The sequence below is a fragment of the Palaemon carinicauda genome, chromosome 40 (genome assembly GCF_036898095.1).
Source record: "Palaemon carinicauda isolate YSFRI2023 chromosome 40, ASM3689809v2, whole genome shotgun sequence".
Classification (NCBI taxonomy): Eukaryota; Metazoa; Arthropoda; class Malacostraca; order Decapoda; family Palaemonidae; genus Palaemon; species Palaemon carinicauda.
Genome location: NC_090764.1, coordinates 15,714,348 through 15,731,795, shown reverse-complemented (window position 1 = coordinate 15,731,795; position 17,448 = coordinate 15,714,348). Strand labels below are relative to the sequence as shown.

Sequence of the window (17,448 nt, the reverse complement as noted above, 5' to 3'; positions counted from 1 at the left end):
AGAGTCTATACTCTCTTAGACACCAACACTTCCGTCTAAGGGAAGGGTCGGCCATTAAAAGTGAAAGAGAGTTCATACTCTCTTCGTCACCATAATTAATCAAATTAATTCCAAAAGCTAGCTAAGCTAATGATAAAACTTCCTGAAGTTATCTAAGCTAATAGAAAAGTTTCCAGTATAGCGAAAGCTGAAATCTTAGAGCAATACTTCACCAAAAACCGTGAACAATACTCCAAAATTATAAGCGTATCCATGAACGTCTTGCCGGAAGCACGACAGAGGAAAAATTGAGGTGGTGTCAACAAGAAGTACTGCAGTACCTGGCCACAGGTGGCGCTTGTGAGTACACCCCCCTCTTGTATAGCGATCGCTGGCGTATCCCTTCCGTAGAATTCTGTCGGGCAACGGAGTTGACAGCTACATGATTATCGGGTAAGATTAATATTGAAAACTTTCTCCTTGAAATAGATATTTATTCTCTCCAGAGCAAATATCCAAACCAATAATAATAAACGAGTAACAAAAAAGTTTTTATAATAGTTATACATTTTAAATTATGCATAATAACAAATTCACAGCAGCAACAGCATCTATTTGCTATGAAAACTAGAGAAATATTGAACGAGACAGTCCATGAGCACAGGCTTCTCTTTACACCTCACCTGCCTACTGCCAATTAACTATTGTACCTTGTCAATATGCCTCCAATGACCAATTCTAGCTAGCACAGAGGGATACTCCAGTATAAAATACAAGGGTTTGAATTTGTGTATAAACAAAACAAGTCTTCATTTAAGCAATTTTTGAATTACAGAAATAATAAACTTGCATTAATAATTTCTGAGCTCCGACCCGTGTCGCCCAGTGATGCTAAAACATCAGCAGCGGTCCCCAAAGCGCTAACGGACCCGATCATCGAGAGCATTGCATCTCTTCTGGCCCCGGAGAGAGATGCAATGCTCTCGATGATCGGGTCCGCTAGCGCTTTGGGGACCGCAGCTGATGTTTTAGCTTCACTGGGCAACACGGGTCTCTCGCCCAGAAATAGATTTTTCCTTCGTCAAAATCCCTTTATTATACAGTATTCAGAATCCGTTACTCATTAATTTTAATGTCTTGGTACAATTAAAATCTTCCTTTCGTTCTAGAAAGTGCTCCATATAATCATACCTTGGTGTGAGAGAGCCTAGCTCCTGGTGGTATAGGTGTATAATTATTTGACTTGGACGGCCTCATTATCCCAATTTTCTCTCTTGAAATTGATCTACCAGAAGTTTGAAAACTGGCAGATCTTAGAGCACTTTTTGGTTTGTGTGTTTCTGAAAATAGATAAAACTTTTGTTAAAATGATGTGAGATACTATACTACTAAAGAGAATAAAATTGATGGAGACAAATAATCATGCTTACGGTGATCACTAGTTTAAACAAAAATTTGGTAACATTTAATTTTGACAATTTTTTGCTTTTACATAACTTTTTTTTTTTACATACTGCAATTTTTCTATAAAATAAATTGCATTTTCTCTCGATAACCCAACCTTTATCAGCTATCAATAGTTATATTTTTCAGAGATGGGTCATTAGATATAAGATAAGAGATTGTATGTAAGAAAAGAAAACATAGTTTACAATAAGAAAAATGGAATTCTAATATATATATATATAAAAAAATATTTCTATACTTGCTTGAGGATTATCTGGCTTCATCTTCGAAGCTTACATGCATCGACATCTATCATCTAAAATTAAATTTCATATTTTTCTTCACTCAATTAGTATATTACTGCCCAATATAAGGTGTATGGCATGAAATGTGGTTCAGCTTTCAATATATGAAGTTGAATCAAATTTAACAACCTGACTAGATTCCACAATACAGTATGCCCATATTGACCTAAGAAACAATGCCTCTAATAATTTTTGCAATGTATGTCATTAACATCATCATCATAAATTGCTTTTTTGAATTTCAGGATTGCATTGTAGAAGATATGGTCTCCAGCCTGTGGCAGGCTGAAAACACAAAACATTGACAGTAGACAACAGTGGCATGGTGGAGAGGAATTAGATGAATTTTGGGTGAGTAACATAGAAATAATCAATTATATCATTAAAATTCTATCTATTTTAATAAAGCTCACCTGATGCTCATCTGGCTGAATCCTGCACTCAGAAGGATGGGTAAGTGAGGAAAAGAGATGAACCAAAAAAACAACATACAACTTGAAAATAAAAACAGAATTTTTTCAACCAACCCAACACTGCTCACCTTAAATTGTGTGTAACTTAAGGATTGTCACCAAAAGCTTGAAAGAAGTTCTCTCACCCTTTTACAAAACAACAGTTTCAAATTGAAAGAGGCTAAGATAATCAATTGCCAAAATGGTAAATAACCCAATACAAACTTTAATGTACCTTAACTAATACAAATTACTCAATATGGTATTTTCATTATAAAATAAATTTTTGAACATACTTACCCGGTAGTTATATATATAGCTTACGTCCCCGACGTCAACGGCAGAAAATTCGAAACTCGCGCCAATCACCGATTGGATAGCCAGGTGTACCACCCCTGCGCCCAAGCGAGGTACCTAGGAACCCTTCCAGGAACCCTCATATATTCCATGCCTCTAGTCTCTTATAGGGGAGGAGGGAGGGACTTTAATTATATATAACTACCGGGTAAGTATGTTCAAAAATTTATTTTATAATGAAAATACCATTTTTAAACATAAGACTTACCCGGTAGTTATATATATAGCTGATTAACACCTTTGGTGGAGGGTTAGAGACAGCTAGTATATCTGGAATTTTTCTCAAGAGTTATTAAAACAAACTTAAGGGTTCGTACCTGATAAGGAAGCTGACTTCAATGATTCTCTGTCTCATTATGTCTGCTAGCCTTATGAGATCCAGCAATCCTCCCAGGGGGCTGAAGATCCCTAGGGACTGTCAAACCGGTGTATATACCTCATTATGACAGAACCTCCTCCAATAACCAGTTCCGGGCGCTCTTCAAGGAACAGAATTGACCACCTGACTAAAATCAATGATTTTGGAAGACTGACACAGTCTCCACAAACAACCATAAAAACAAATAAAAGTTCCAAGAGAAGAAAAGGTTATTGGGATTATGGGAACGTAGTGGTGGATCCTTTACCCACTACTGCACTCGCTATCACGAATGGTCCCATAATGTAGCAGTCCTCATAAAGAGTCTGGACACGATTGAAATAGTGTGAAGTGAACACAGATTTATTCCCCCAAAAGGTTGTGTCCATAATGCTCCACAACAATCTATTCTGCTTGAAGGTCATTCAAGTTGTTATAGTACTAACCTCATGCGTCTTGACCTTAGAAACTTGAGGCCAGTCTCACTGTAATGTGTATGAGCCTCTCTTATAAGAGTCTGATGAAGAATGAAAGGACATTCTTGACATCTGAAAAACGAGGGCTTCTTAATCGAGCACCAAAGAGCTTTCGACTTGCCTCGCAACCCTTTCATACTGCCTGGGTAGAACTTCAGGGTTCTTACTGGACACAGGACTCTCTCCAACTCCTCGCCAACCATATCCGAAAAATTCGGAAACTCAAAAGCCTTAGGTCAAGGTTGAGAAAGGCGGTCTTTCCTGGCAAGAAAGCCTAACTGCAATGAGCAGATAGCTTCGTTATCTCGAAAGCCAACGTTTTACTAAAACGTATTTATTAACTGATTCTTTTAGATGTCACAAGACTAACAAGAAAAATAGTTTTCATCGAGAGGTCCTTAAAATGAAGATGAAAGCAAGTGCTCAAGTTTGTCACTCATAAGGAACTTCAGGATTGAGTCCAAGATCCAAGCTGGTGAATCCTGGTTGTTTGATGTTACAAACAAGTTGAGAAATTCCTGTAGGACTTCATCAATAGAAAGGTCCAAGATACTGTGTCTGACAACAGTCGCTAACACACACCTGCATCCCTTAATGGAAGAGGATGAACAAATGAGCTTCCTTCTAAGGTAAAACAGGAAGTCAGCAATCTGAGTTGTAGAGATACTGGAAGAGAAAACAGAGTTGACTCTGCACCATTCTCTAAAGCCTCCCGTTTGGTTTGATAAATCCTGATGGTAGAAGTTCTTATTGCTCTTGTAAAATACTTAGCTGCCTCTTTTGAAAACCTCTATTCCTGTGAGGTTTCAAAAGGTTGAAGGTAGCTAGAAGAGCTTGGAGACTAGAAAGGTAACTTTCCACGAGAGGTTGTTTGAGTAAAACTACTCTTAATGGAAGACTTCTAGGAGAGTCCACCATCCATTCCAGTATCTCTGTGAACCATCCTCTTGAGGGCCAAAAGGCGGCCACTAAGGTCACCTGGTCCCTTCGTGCGACACAAAGTTTTGTGTCACCTTGTAAAGGAAATAGAACGAGGAAAACGTACACATCCAGATTGGACCAGACTAACAGGAAAGCGTCTATGTGGACTGCTTCGAGATCTGGCACTGGAGAGCAGTAAGTTTCTAGTCTCTTTGTCTGTTAAATCACGAATAGGACTATACAAGAACGACACCAAAGTCGCCACAGATTCTTGCAGATTTCTCGATGGAGAGTCCATTCTCCAGCTGAGACTGTTCTGCCATAAGTTCTTCTCTTTTTAAAGAACCTTGTTAGAAGGAAAACATTCTCCTAAGCCCAGATGAGAAGACTCCTCTCAGTCCCGTAAAGGAACCTCGAGTGGGTTCCGTCCTGCTTGGCAATGAAAGCCAAATCTGTGGTGTGATCGGCATAGACCTGCACCACTTTGTTCCAAACTGATCCTTCAAAGCTTTTTGAGAGCCAACTGGACTGCCAACAGTTCTTTTGGGTGATGAGGAAGCTCCTCTGATCCTCTGTCCAAAGTCCCGAAGCTTCCAACTGTCTAGTGTTGGTCCCACCCCGAATCCGAGGTGACGAAACACAACACAAGGTCTAAGATCCTCTGTTCAAAAGGAGTGACCTTCTGTAAGTTTGACTGGATCAAACCACCACTGAAGGCAACTTCTTATGGCATCCTAAAAGAGATGCATATCGACTCAAGACCTTCTCCTTGTCCCAAAATGATTGAGGTTGAAATGGAGAGAATAAACTTGACTCTGAATCACCATCCTTAAATAAAGTATTTTCTGTAATGGTGTCAGAAGATCTAACGGAACTAGTGACCTTGTGTTTATCAGGATACATCTATTAAGGTCCTGACTCCTGGCGTCAAGGAAACCCAGATCACCGCCTATGTCGCCGCGTTGTACTAAGGCTAGACTCTCGACAAATAAACTTTTGTGATCAAAGAGATCGGAACTAAGACGTCCTTGATCTCGACATTCGATTCGACTAGTGTCACCACGAAGTCCGAGGTTCTCATGTTTAATGTCATGCCTCCTTCTAGATCTCCGACGTCGAGTGTCCTGAAAGACAGGGCGCCGAGCGACCTGTAAGACGTGGCGCCAAGCTTCCTGTAAAACGTGGCGCCGAGCATCCTGAAAGACGTGGTGCCGAGCGTCCTGAAAGACATGGTGCCGAGCGTCCTGAAAGACGAGGTGCCGAGCGTCCTGTAAGACGAGGTGCCGAGCGTCCTGTAAGACGTGGCGCCGAGCTTCCTGTAAGACGAGGCTCCGAGCATCCTGTAAGACGTGGAGCCGAGCTTCCTGTAAGACGTGGAGCCGAGCATCCTGTGAGACGTGGCGCCAAACATCCTGGAAGGTGTGGCGCCAAACATCCTGGAAGGTGTGGCGCCAAGCTTCCTGTAAGACGTGGCGCCGAGAGGTTAACAGAGCAAGACGCCGAACGTCCTATAAGACGTGGTGCTAAGCGTCCTGGTGTCAGAAGAGACTCGTCTTGATGACAGGAATACGCAATTCTTCTGAAAGGTTCAAAGTTATCTGAAAATCCTTCATGAAGATTGTAAGAAAGAGCTCTGGTAAGTCAATCATCCAGATACAGGGAGGATCTGATGTCTCTTGAGTGCAGTATTCTGCTACATTAGCAAAAATTTAATTGCAAAGCCTGCCTCTTAAACTCCTCTCTAGATCTGGGAGAGAGATCTATTGGAGCTAAAACTAAAGGAGGTTTCCCTGTGAAAAGAAATTGTAGTCCTCCTTCAGAAGATGTACTGACCAAAGGTCTGCTCCCCTCTTCTCCCAAGATTGCCAGAAGTTATGTAGTCTGGCTCTACTGCCTGAAGGCGAAAACAGTCATACTCTGCTTCGCCTTGTGACCAGGCTGACATGAGACTTTAAATAGTTCATGATTTCAATGTCTCCATGGAGAACTTTGACTTCTGAACGAAGGCATTGAGAGCAGTTACATCCAGGACCGGATAGAAGCCTCCCTCTCCCAAAAGAGAGACATTTGAGGTTGCAAAGATTTTTTTGCAGAGAGGTCTTATCTTTACAAGAAAAAGAAAAAAATAATTATGCCACATATTACGTAGTACTATGTTGCTTACGTCACACGATTGTGACGTCATAGAGATGGTGGAACGATCTCCGCAATCATATTTAAAGAGTAGGTTCGTTAGTTTTACAATAGGGGGAAAAAACTCCCATTCCTACCTCTGTTAAGATACAAACTTAGTTAAAGCACTAACACTCAGTAAAAATAAAATCCAACCAGCGAAGGTTAAAAATAAATTGTACATCACCAAAATAACTGTAATATACAGGTTACAGCGAGTGAAAAAATCCAACATCTTGCCGCTAGCACGGCAGGGAATATATGAGGGTTCCTGGAAGGGTTCCTAGGTACCTTGCTAGGGCGCAGGGGTGGTACACCTGGCTATCCAATCGGTGATTGGCGCGAGTTTCGAATTTTCTGCCGTTGACGTCGGGGACGTAAGCTATATATATAACTACTGGGTAAGTCTTATGTTTAAAAATAAGATCCCCAAATAGCAATCTAAACTAGCACATCGTGTACATCTATCATAGGATGTAATGCCTAGAAATCTTTATGAGAAAACCTTTAAATTGTGCTTGGCAAAAACAGATTTGGCATGTCACTGAGTGGTTGCTAAAACCCTTTCCAAAGAAAGATTCTTACAAAAATTAAGTGATGCCCTAGCACTCCTAATATTATAAATCCAAACTTTCAAGTCATTCACCTGACTAGAATCCAATTCAATACTAGTTAAGTTACTAATGTTTTAATAAGAAAGGACATAGCATTCTTGGAGAGAAGGCTCCCTGGCACCCTGATCCCATAAAGTGAGAACAAAGCTGTTTTTATTACGCATACGTGAAAAGCAAGACAAGTCTGAAGAGACATAGGGTACTCTCTTCTTTGCCTTTGGAAGAGAGACAGCATTTTGAAGCTTAGCAACAGAGGACAAGGATGAAGGTATAGGGTCAGGAGGAGGAGGACAAGAGTGCTTCTTCTCCTTCTCAGAAGATACTGTCTTTGACAATAGCACTACCGAAGACAAGGATCAATGATCATCTGCCCCCTCTATCAGGTTGGATCTGGTCAACTGGAGATCTTTCAGGGGCTCCTTCTGCAAAATAAACAGCAGAGGTGGAAGACGCTGCAGAAATCTATTTGGTAGTTTTGGCCGAGACTAGGACTTGCAGTGGCTTTTTCATCAACAGAGTGCCCTCAGCATAACGTGTCATTGGTTGCCATAGATTTCAGCATTAGAGGTGCTGTGACAGGTTCAATAATGCCTGAACTCATAGGTCTTCCTTATACTGTACACACTGAACCCGTGCTTTGCTTATTGAATCAGTATTTCTTTGGTAATATGTTGTACAGTATTTGATTCTCTGTTCTATTCTTATACAGGAAAGACTTTGGAGACCACACAGCACCTCCCAAAAAAGTTTTTTCCTTCATCAAAACCACTTTATTGCTCTTAAAACCCAAGCAAAGATTAAGAAAAATAAGCAAAAGGTAACCTTTTGATAAATCACTTGGCATTCTCAGCCTGTAAACAATTACAGTACTGTACCTGTTTTTTGGGGAGAAATTAATTTGTCAAACCAGGCCTAGTGGAACAACTAGTCCTAGTTAACTCTGTGCACAACAACTAGTCCTAGTTAACTCTGTGCACAAACAGCAGTATGCAGAGTCAATAGAGCTGTTGGAAGGGTACTGAATGATCAACTTGAGTGACTGACACGCCGATACTGTGGTAAGGGTACTGAGGATTTACCACTAACTCCAAAGAGATCCTTCACTTCGGCACCACAGGGTCATGCGCCACAAAGAGATCCTAGAAAGGCTCGCTGCCTGGTTACGTGCAGAAAGGTACACCATTGAGGTGGAGCCTGTAATTAGATCAGGGCACACCTTTATAAAATCGGACTTAGTGGTGCAGAGGGACGGAAGTACATTTGTGATCGATTTATGCATACCTTGGGAAAGGAGTGGAAGTTACCTAGAAGAGGCTGAGGAAGCAAAGCGATCCAAGCACAGAGCTCATGATGCGATTATCCGGAGTCTCCATCCTGAACGGAGTTTGCTGGACAAACTTGTTCAAGGGTGAGAGATCGATGACTAGTCTCCAGCCTCCAGATGCCTTTTCTACAAGAAAAAGTAGACTGTAAAAGCCGGGAGACCTGAAGAATGCTGAAAGTATGATGTATCATGGGATTGCTATTGGTCCCTCTTTTGACCCTGCATCAGAAAACCGACCAAACAGTTTGTGAAGAGCTTCAGAATTGGTGGCAGAGCGGTGCATGTCCTACAAGACATTGTAATAAAATGCTCTGTCGCCATGATGAACTACATTTTTTAAGGTTACTTAGGTATGTATGAACCTCTGCATCGCCAGTGCAGCTGCCTGAAGCTGATACTTCCTAACTGAAATAATAATTTATAAAAGCACAATATCATCTATATGCACCCAAGAACTTGCTAAGCATTTTCGGGAGTCGGGTGGTTATTTATGAGGGTTTTATTTTTACTTTTGTTTCTAGTTTTAAATTCATTTTATCTATAAAATGTAAAATGGTTTATGCCAAATATAAAATGTAAAATATGTTATTTTGATAATAAAATAAATTTTTGAATATACTTACCCGGTGATTATATAAGCTGCAGCTCTGCTGCTCGACAGAAAACTCTACGTAAAAAATCCGCCAGCGATCGCTATGCAGGTAGGGGGTGTACTTCAACAGCGCCATCTGTCGTGCAGGTACTCAGTACTCATTGTAAACAAAGAACTCAATTTTCTCCTCGGTCCACTGCGTCTCTATTGGGGAGGAAGGGAGGGTCCTTTAATATATAATCACCGGGTAAGTATATTCAAAAATTTATTTTATTATCAAAATAACATTTTTCAATATTTAACTTAGCCGGTGATTATATAAGCTGATTCACACCCAGGGGGGTGGGTAGAGACCAGCAAAAAATGTTTACATTATTATGAGCTAAGGATTTTTTATTTCATTTTAGAAGTTATCAAAATAACAAACATAAAATAAATAAGTACCTGGTAAGGAAGTCGACTTGAACAATTACTCTGCCTTTTTAAGTACGTCTTCCTTACGGAGCCTCGCGATCCTCTTAGGATGCTGAGCGACCCCTAGGATCTGAAGTATGAAGGGTTGCAACCCATACCACAGGACCTCATCAAAACCTCTAATCTAGGCGCTTCTCAAGAAAAGAATTTGACCACCCGCCAAATCAACCAGGATGCGAAAGGCTTCTTAGCCTTCCGGACAACCCAAAAACAACAATAAAAACATTTCAAGAGAAAGATTAAAAAGGTTATGGAATTAGGGGAATGTAGTGGTTGAGCCCTCACCCACTACTGCACTCGCTGCTACGAATGGTCCCAGGGTGTAGCAGTTCTCGTAAAGAGACTGGACATCTTTAAGATAAAAAGACGCGAACACTGACTTGCTTCTCCAATAGGTTGCGTCCATTATACTTCGCAGAGATCTATTTTGTTTAAAGGCCACTGAAGTTGCGACAGCTCTAACTTCATGTGTCCTTACCTTCAGCAAAGCTTGGTCTTCCTCACTCAGATGGGAATGAGCTTCTCGTATTAACAGTCTGATAAAATAGGATAAAGCATTCTTCAACATAGGCAAAGATGGTTTCTTAACAGAACACCATAAAGCTTCTGACTATCCTCGTAAAGGTTTAGTTCGTCTTAAATAGAACTTAAGAGCTCTCACAGGGCATAAGACTCTTTCTAGTTCATTTCCAACCATATTTGATAGGCTTGGAATATCGAACGATTTCGGCCAAGGACGAGAAGGTAGCTCGTTTTTGGCTAGAAAACCAAGTTGTAAAGAACATGTAGCCGTTTCAGATGAAAATCCGATGTTCCTGCTGAAGGCGTGAATCTCACTGACTCTTTTAGCTGTGGCTAAGCAAACCAGGAAAAGAGTCTTTAAAGTGAGATCTTTAAAGGAGGCTGATTGTAGCGGCTCGAACCTTTCTGACATGAGGAATCTTAGTACCACGTCTAAATTCCAACCAGGTGTAGCCAAACGACGCTACTTCGTGGTCTCAAAAGACTTAAGGAGGTCCTGTAGATCTTTGTTGTTGGAAAGATCTAAGCCTCTGTGACGGAAGACTGATGCCAACATGCTTCTGTAACCCTTGATAGTGGGAGCTGAAAGAGATCTTTCTTTCCTCAGGTATAAAAGGAAGTCAGCTATTTGAGTTACAGAGGTACTGGTTGAGGATACTGATACTGACTTGCACCAGTTTCGGAAGACTTCCCACTTCGATTGGTAGACTCTAAGGGTGGATGTCCTCCTTGCTCTAGCAATCGCCCTGGCTGCCTCCTTCGAAAAGCCTCTAGCTCTCGAGAGTCTTTCGATAGTCTGAAGGCAGTCAGACGAAGAGCGTGGAGGCCTTGGTGTACCTTCTTTACGTGTGGCTGACGTAGAAGGTCCACCCTTAGAGGAAGAGTTCTGGGAACGTCCACTAGCCATCGAAGTACCTCGGTGAACCATTCTCTCGCGGGCCAGAGGGGAGCAACTAACGTCAACCTTGTCCCTTCGTGAGAGGCGAACTTCTGCAGTACCTTGTTGACAATCTTGAACGGGGGGAATGCATATAGGTCTAGATGTGACCAATCTAGGAGAAAGGCATCTATATGAACTGCTGCTGGGTCCGGGATTGGTGAGCAATATATTGGGAGCCTCTTGGTCATCGAGGTTGCGAAGAGATCTATGGTAGGCTGGCCCCATGTGGCCCACAGTCTCTTGCACACATCCTTGTGTAGGGTCCATTCTGTTGGAATGATTTGTCCCTTCCGACTGAGGCAATCTGCCATGACATTCAAGTTGCCTTGGATGAACCTCGTTACTAGAGAAATGTTTAGATCTTTTGACCAGGTGAGGAGGTCCCTTGCGATCTCGTACAACGTCATAGAGTGGGTCCCTCCTTGCTTGGAGATGTACGCCAAAGCCGTGGTGTTGTCCGAGTTCACCTCCACCACCTTGCCTTGAAGGAGAGACTTGAAGCTTTTCAAGGCCAGATGAACTGCCAGTAGCTCCTTGCAGTTGATGTGCATTGTCCTTTGACTCGAGTTCCAAGTTCCCGAGCATTCCCGACCGTCTAATGTCGCGCCCCAGCCCGTGTCCGATGCGTCCGAGAAGAGAACGTGGTTGGGAGTCTGAACAGCCAGGGGCAGACCCTCTCTGAGGCTGATACTGTCCTTCCACCAAGTCAGGGAAGACTTCATCTTCTCGGAAATGGGGATCGAGACCGCTTCTAGCGTCTTGTCCTTTTTCCAGTAAACAGCTAGGTGATATTGAAGAGGACGGAGGTGTAGTCTTCCTAACGATACGAACTGTTCCAGGGATGATAGTGTCCCTATCAGACTCATCCACTGCCTGACTGAACATCGTTCCTTCTTCAGCATGTTCTGGATGCATAACTGGGCTTGACTTGTTCTGGGGGCCGACGGAAAAGCCCGAAAAGCTAGACTGTGAATCTCCATCCCTAAATACACAATAGTTTGGGATGGGACCACTTGAGACTTTTCCATATTGACCAGGAGACCCAATTCCTTGGTCAGATCTAGAGTCCACTTTAGATCCTTCAGACAGCGACGACTGGAAGAAGCTCTTAGAAGCCAGTCGTCCAAATAGAGGGAGGCTCTGATGTCCGCTAAATGAAGGAATTTGGCTATATTCCTCATCAGCCTCGTAAACACAAGAGGAGCTGTGCTTAGGCCAAAGCACAGGGCTTGAAACTGGTAGACAACCTTTTCGTAAACGAATCTCAGAAAAGGTTGGGAGTCTGGGTGGATGGGGACGTGAAAGTATGCGTCCCTTAGGTCTAAAGAGACCATCCAGTCTTCCCTTCTGACCGCTGCTAGAACGGACTTTGTGGTCTCCATGGCGAACGTCTGCTTTGTGACAAAGACATTCAGCGCACTTGACGTCTAGCACCGGCCTCCACCCTCCTGTCTTCTTTACCACTAAGAAGAGACGGTTGTAGAAGCCCGGGGTTTGATGGTCCAGGACTTTGACTACCGCTTCCTTTTCTAGCAAGAGAGACACCTCCTGTTTCAATGCTCGTCTCTTGTCTTCCTCTCTGTACCTGGGAGAGAGATCAATGGGAGACGTTGCTAGAGGGGGTTTTCGTACAAACGGGATCTTGTACCCCTCTCTGAGCAACTTCACAGATTGTGCATCTGCGCCTCTCTTCTCCCAGGTCTGCCAGAAGTTCTTGAGTCTGGCTCCCACTGCTGTCTGAAGAAGGTGGCAGTCAGACTCTGCCTTTAAAGGACTTGGTTCCTTTCTTCTTCCCACGTCTCCCTTCGGCACGAGCACCTCCTCTGCTGGAGGCTCTGCCACGAAAGGGCGGAATAAATCTGGACGCTGGAGTGTCCATCCTTGGTCTTGACAAGGTAGGCAAAGGGGTGGCTTTGCGGGCAGAGGACGCAACCAGGTCATGGGTGTCCTTCTGTATCAAAGAAGCAGCAATCTCCTTAATCAAGTAGGTAGTAGGTTGGCCAAGGCACCAGCCGCCCGTTGAAATACTACCGCCAGAGAGTTATGGGGTCCTTTGACTGGCCAGACAGTACTACGTTGGATCCTTCTCTTTGGTTACGGTTCTTTCTCTTTGCCTACACATACGCCGAATAGTCTGGCCTATTCTTAACAGATTCTCCTCTGTCCTCACACACCTGACAACACTGAGGTTACTAAACAATTCTTCTTCGCTCAAGGGGTTAACTACTGCACTGTATTTGTTCTGTGGCTACTTTCCTCTTAGTAAGGGTAGAAGAGACTCTTTAGCTATGGTAAGCAGCTCTTCTAGGAGAAGGACACTCCAAAATCAAACCATTGTTCTCTAGTCTTGGGTAGTGCCATAGCCTCTGTACCATGGTCTTCCACTGTCTTGGGTTAGAGTTCTCTTGCTTGAGGGTACAATCAGGCACACTATTCTATTTAATTTCTCTTCCTCTTGTTTTGTTAAAATTTTCATAGTTTATATAGGAAATATTTATTTTAATGTTACTCTTCTTAAAATATTTTATTTTTCCTTCTTTCCTTTCCTTACTGGGCTATTTTCCCTGTTGGGGCCCCTGGGCTTATAGCATTTTGCTTTTCCAGCTAGGGTTTTAGCTTAGCAAATAATAATAATAATAATAATAATCTGGGAAAAGGCACTTAGAAAGAGGAGCAAACAGAAGTTCTGATCTTTGACACGGTGTCACTCCAGCTGACAGGAAAGAACAAAGGTTCTCACGCTTCTTTAGGACTCCGGAAACGAACGATGCAGCAAGCTCACTAGATCCGTCACGTATGGCCTTGTCCATGCAGGACATGATGAGCAAGGAAGATTCCTTCTCAGTCGGGGAGATCTTCCTGCTCAAAGCTCCCAGACACCAGTCCAAAAAGTTGAAGACCTCGAAGGCTCTAAATACTCCTTTCAACAGATGGTCTAGGTCTGAAGGTGACCAGCATATCTTAGAGCGTCTCATGGCTAGCCTGCGGGGAGAGTCTACAAGACTTGAGAAGTCGCCCTGGGCAGAGGCAGGAACTCCCAAGCCGAGAACTTCTCCCGTGGCATACCAGACGCTCGATCTGGAAGAGAGTTTAGCAGGGGGAAACGTAAAGGCTGTCTTCCCTAGACTCTTTTTGGACTGCATCCAATCTCCTAAAACTCGTAAAGCTCTCTTGGACGAGCGTGCGAGGACGAGTCTCGTAAAGGCAGGCGAGGATGACTGCGTACCTAAAGCAAACTCTGACGGAGGAGAGCGCGGAGCCACAGACACAAACTGGTCCGGAAACATCTCTTTGAACAGAGCAAGAACTTTTCTAAAGTCCAAAGAGGGTTGCGTGGACTTGGGCTCATCAAGGTCCGAATGTGGTTCATCAACGTGTGCCGCATCGTCATCATCAGAGAGTCCATCATCCGAGAATTGAGGAGGAAGCGGCAATGGAGTAGGTATCGGCTGGTCAACTGAGTCCGGTCGCACGGGTGCACGCGTGACTGAACCGGACGCAACGTCATGGAACTGTTGCCCAGTCTGTGAGCTGGCAACAACCATAGCAGCGCGGGGACGCACAGCGTCTACTCCAGACTGTCTAGTCTGATGTGGGCGAGCAGAGGCAACCACACTGGGTTGCGGAGGTTGACGCACCGCGTCAAAACAAAACAACTCTGACGTTTGTTGTACCTCGCGAACGTCAACGGAAGGTTCCGTGCGTCGCTGAACGTCAACAAGCGGCTGGCAGGGTACACTGGAACGCATGGGTGGCGGGACTCTCTCAGCTGGAGTGCGCAAGAAGGTCGCCTCAGCGTCCACAGGACGCACAACCGTGGTTGGTTGTAGGCAAGAGGTTGGTGCAGCAGCAACCTTCTCCGCACGAAAGTCCTGCATCAGAGACGTTAATTGGTACTGCATGGTCTGCAGCAAAGACCACTTAGGGTCTGCAGGAGCAGGTGCGGCGACAGACGGTGTAACTGCCTGAGGCGGTACCGCTTTGCCTCTCTTAGGAGGTGAGCAGTCATCGGAAGACTGCAGCGAGTCCGAACTGACCCAGTGGCTACAACTGGGCCGTTGGACTTGCGCGGAAGGGACCGACTTGCGCTTAAGAGGTCGTGAGACCTTGGTCCATGGTATCTTACGAGAAACCTCTTCCGCAGACGAGGAATAAATGGGCTCTCTCGTCTTTGTGTGGGTGGGGCGATCTTGGGTAGATACGCCCGAAACCACGGAGGGAACGTCTGTTCGCTGATTAAAGCCTCTCGAACCCTTTGGTCGTACGACATTGCTTCTCCCCTGGACTTGGGAGCTTGCAAGAGGTCCCGGACTAGGAGGACGACAGGCACGAACAGACGAACCCTCAAGCGCAACACTATCCACAACACTATCACTCACTTTATCACTTCCCACTGCACTCTTACACTTCAGCTCCTTGACGTCCGCCATGAGCTGGTTACGGTCACTAGCCAAGGACTCAACTCTCTCACCCAGAGCTTGGATGGCACGCATCATATCTGCCATCGAAGGATCCTGAGTGCCAGAAGGGGGATTAGGAGCAACCACTACAGGGGAAGGAATAGGTTGTGGGGCATGAGGAGAGGAAAAATCAACGGAACGAGATGAACTTCTCCTGACTCTATCTCTCTCTAGCCTACGTGTATATTTCTGGAATTCGATAAAATCGAATTCCGAAAGCCCAACGCATTCCTCACATCGATCTTCCAATTGACAGGTTTTATCCCGACAATTGGAACAAACGGTGTGAGGATCGATAGAGGCCTTCGGAAGACGCCTTGAACAGTCCTTAGCATTACACTTCCTGAATTTAGGGACTTGAGAAAGGTCAGCCATTTTGAATTGGTCAAAGGGGAATTAAAAAACTATCCAAAGTCATCAACAAATAATCCGATATCAAAAAAAGAATGCAAGGATTTATTGAAGAGAAAGCCTGCACAGCGAAAGCTCAAAACTAGAAACGTGTACTTCACCAAATAGTTGTGAAAACAAATCCAGTTAGCAACAGCGAATTAGTAGGTCTTGCCGGTAGCACGACAGAGAGAAAATTGAGTTCTTTGTTTACAATGAGTACTGAGTACCTGCACGACAGATGGCGCTGTTGAAGTACACCCCCTACCTGCATTGCGATCGCTGGCGGATTTTTTACGTAGAGTTTTCTGTCGAGCAGCAGAGCTGCAGCTTATATAATCACCGGCTAAGTTAAATATTGAAAAATCTTTATACCAACTCTAAATAGTCAAAATAATGTCAACATTATTATTATCGAATTGTATATTTTTCTTACTAACATTTATTCTTTTCAAATGGCACAACACTTTTTAGTGAAACATTAATTGAATAGGCCTAAATGTTATGCTTATATCAAACTAACCTTACTTGACCTAACTTAGTGAATTTCATCTTTAAATAATGGCAGACTTACCCCAAACCCATTGCAAGCTACCTGATACCCCCCAATCTGTAGACAACCTTGCCTAGTTTACTCCTAAGTATTTATGAAAGTTAGTATAGCCTAGATTGTGAACATCCTACTAGCCTAAGACAAGAGTTTTGGGCTTATGGAAACTAATCATTCATAATTTATATTCTTTATAATTTTTATCATGATTCCAATTCCATTATCAAATGAAGTTAAATTTGGTACTAAATACAGTAGTAATAACCTTCGTCTATGCTGCAATAGAGTGCAGACTTGCTAGCTGAGTGTTTTTTCTCTATGAGGGAATCAAGTTTTTTCTTAGTGAAATTAATATCATTCTAAGTGGAAAAATTATCTATAGAAAAAAAAGTGGCAATGAACCTGCATTATGGTTAGATAAAGGGGAATGTTTATTGATTGCAAGTGTGAATCTGTAAAAGACAACAACAGATATTGGATATGTGACTGTAACAAATGGTATCATAAAAAATGTATCTTTTTGGATGGCAATAGTAATGAAAATCTAAAACAAATGACATGGGCTAGCTATGCTAAATTTTATTGAAGTACATTTAAGAAAAATTAATGATGAAAATTGCAGATGATGATTGTTGAAATGATCCAAGAACTTGACCAGAGAGACAAATTAGCTGAATGCCATGCTATAATTGCTGAATTATAACACCAATAATCTGAATTAGAACACTAATAAGAGAAGCCATCAGATGATTTGGCCCACTTGCCCAGTATTGTTGACTTAAAATTTTATCATCCCTTGAACTAATGTATGTGATTGTAAGTCGACTCTAAAATATATTATTTAAAAAGAATTTAATTATTGGATAAAGCTGCGAATAAGTTAAGGTAAAGAAATTGTCGTTTCACTGAGATGAAAAATTAAGTTAATACACTATAGATACTGCAGCTGTTAATATAAGGTCTATCCACAATGGCAATGTTATTATAAATTGTGCTGATGGAAACAATGTAGATGATACAGTGACAGGTATAAAAACAATTGGGAAGCTCAAAGCAAAATTTAAGATCTGTATGGATTATAATGATGATGAGGTTAATTTATTTCTTTAAAGAAAT

The 17,448-nt window shown here is 42.9% G+C and overlaps 2 protein-coding genes across 4 annotated transcripts in view; one reads left to right on the top strand and one right to left on the bottom strand.

Annotated features, from left to right (window-relative positions):
- LOC137631547 (phospholysine phosphohistidine inorganic pyrophosphate phosphatase-like) overlaps positions 1–17,448 on the top strand; it is a 197,866-nt gene that overhangs the window by 45,843 nt on the left and 134,575 nt on the right. For both annotated transcript variants that reach the window (XM_068363336.1, XM_068363339.1), the window contains one exon: positions 1,976–2,081. The gene's annotated coding sequence lies outside the window, so the exon portion shown is untranslated. The remainder of the gene's footprint in view (positions 1–1,975; positions 2,082–17,448) is intronic.
- Gorab (Golgin, RAB6 interacting) overlaps positions 1–17,448 on the bottom strand; it is a 37,604-nt gene that overhangs the window by 18,664 nt on the left and 1,492 nt on the right. For both annotated transcript variants that reach the window (XM_068363329.1, XM_068363330.1), the window contains exon 2: positions 1,171–1,319. In XM_068363329.1, the coding sequence (XP_068219430.1) occupies positions 1,171–1,319 (149 nt within the window). The remainder of the gene's footprint in view (positions 1–1,170; positions 1,320–17,448) is intronic.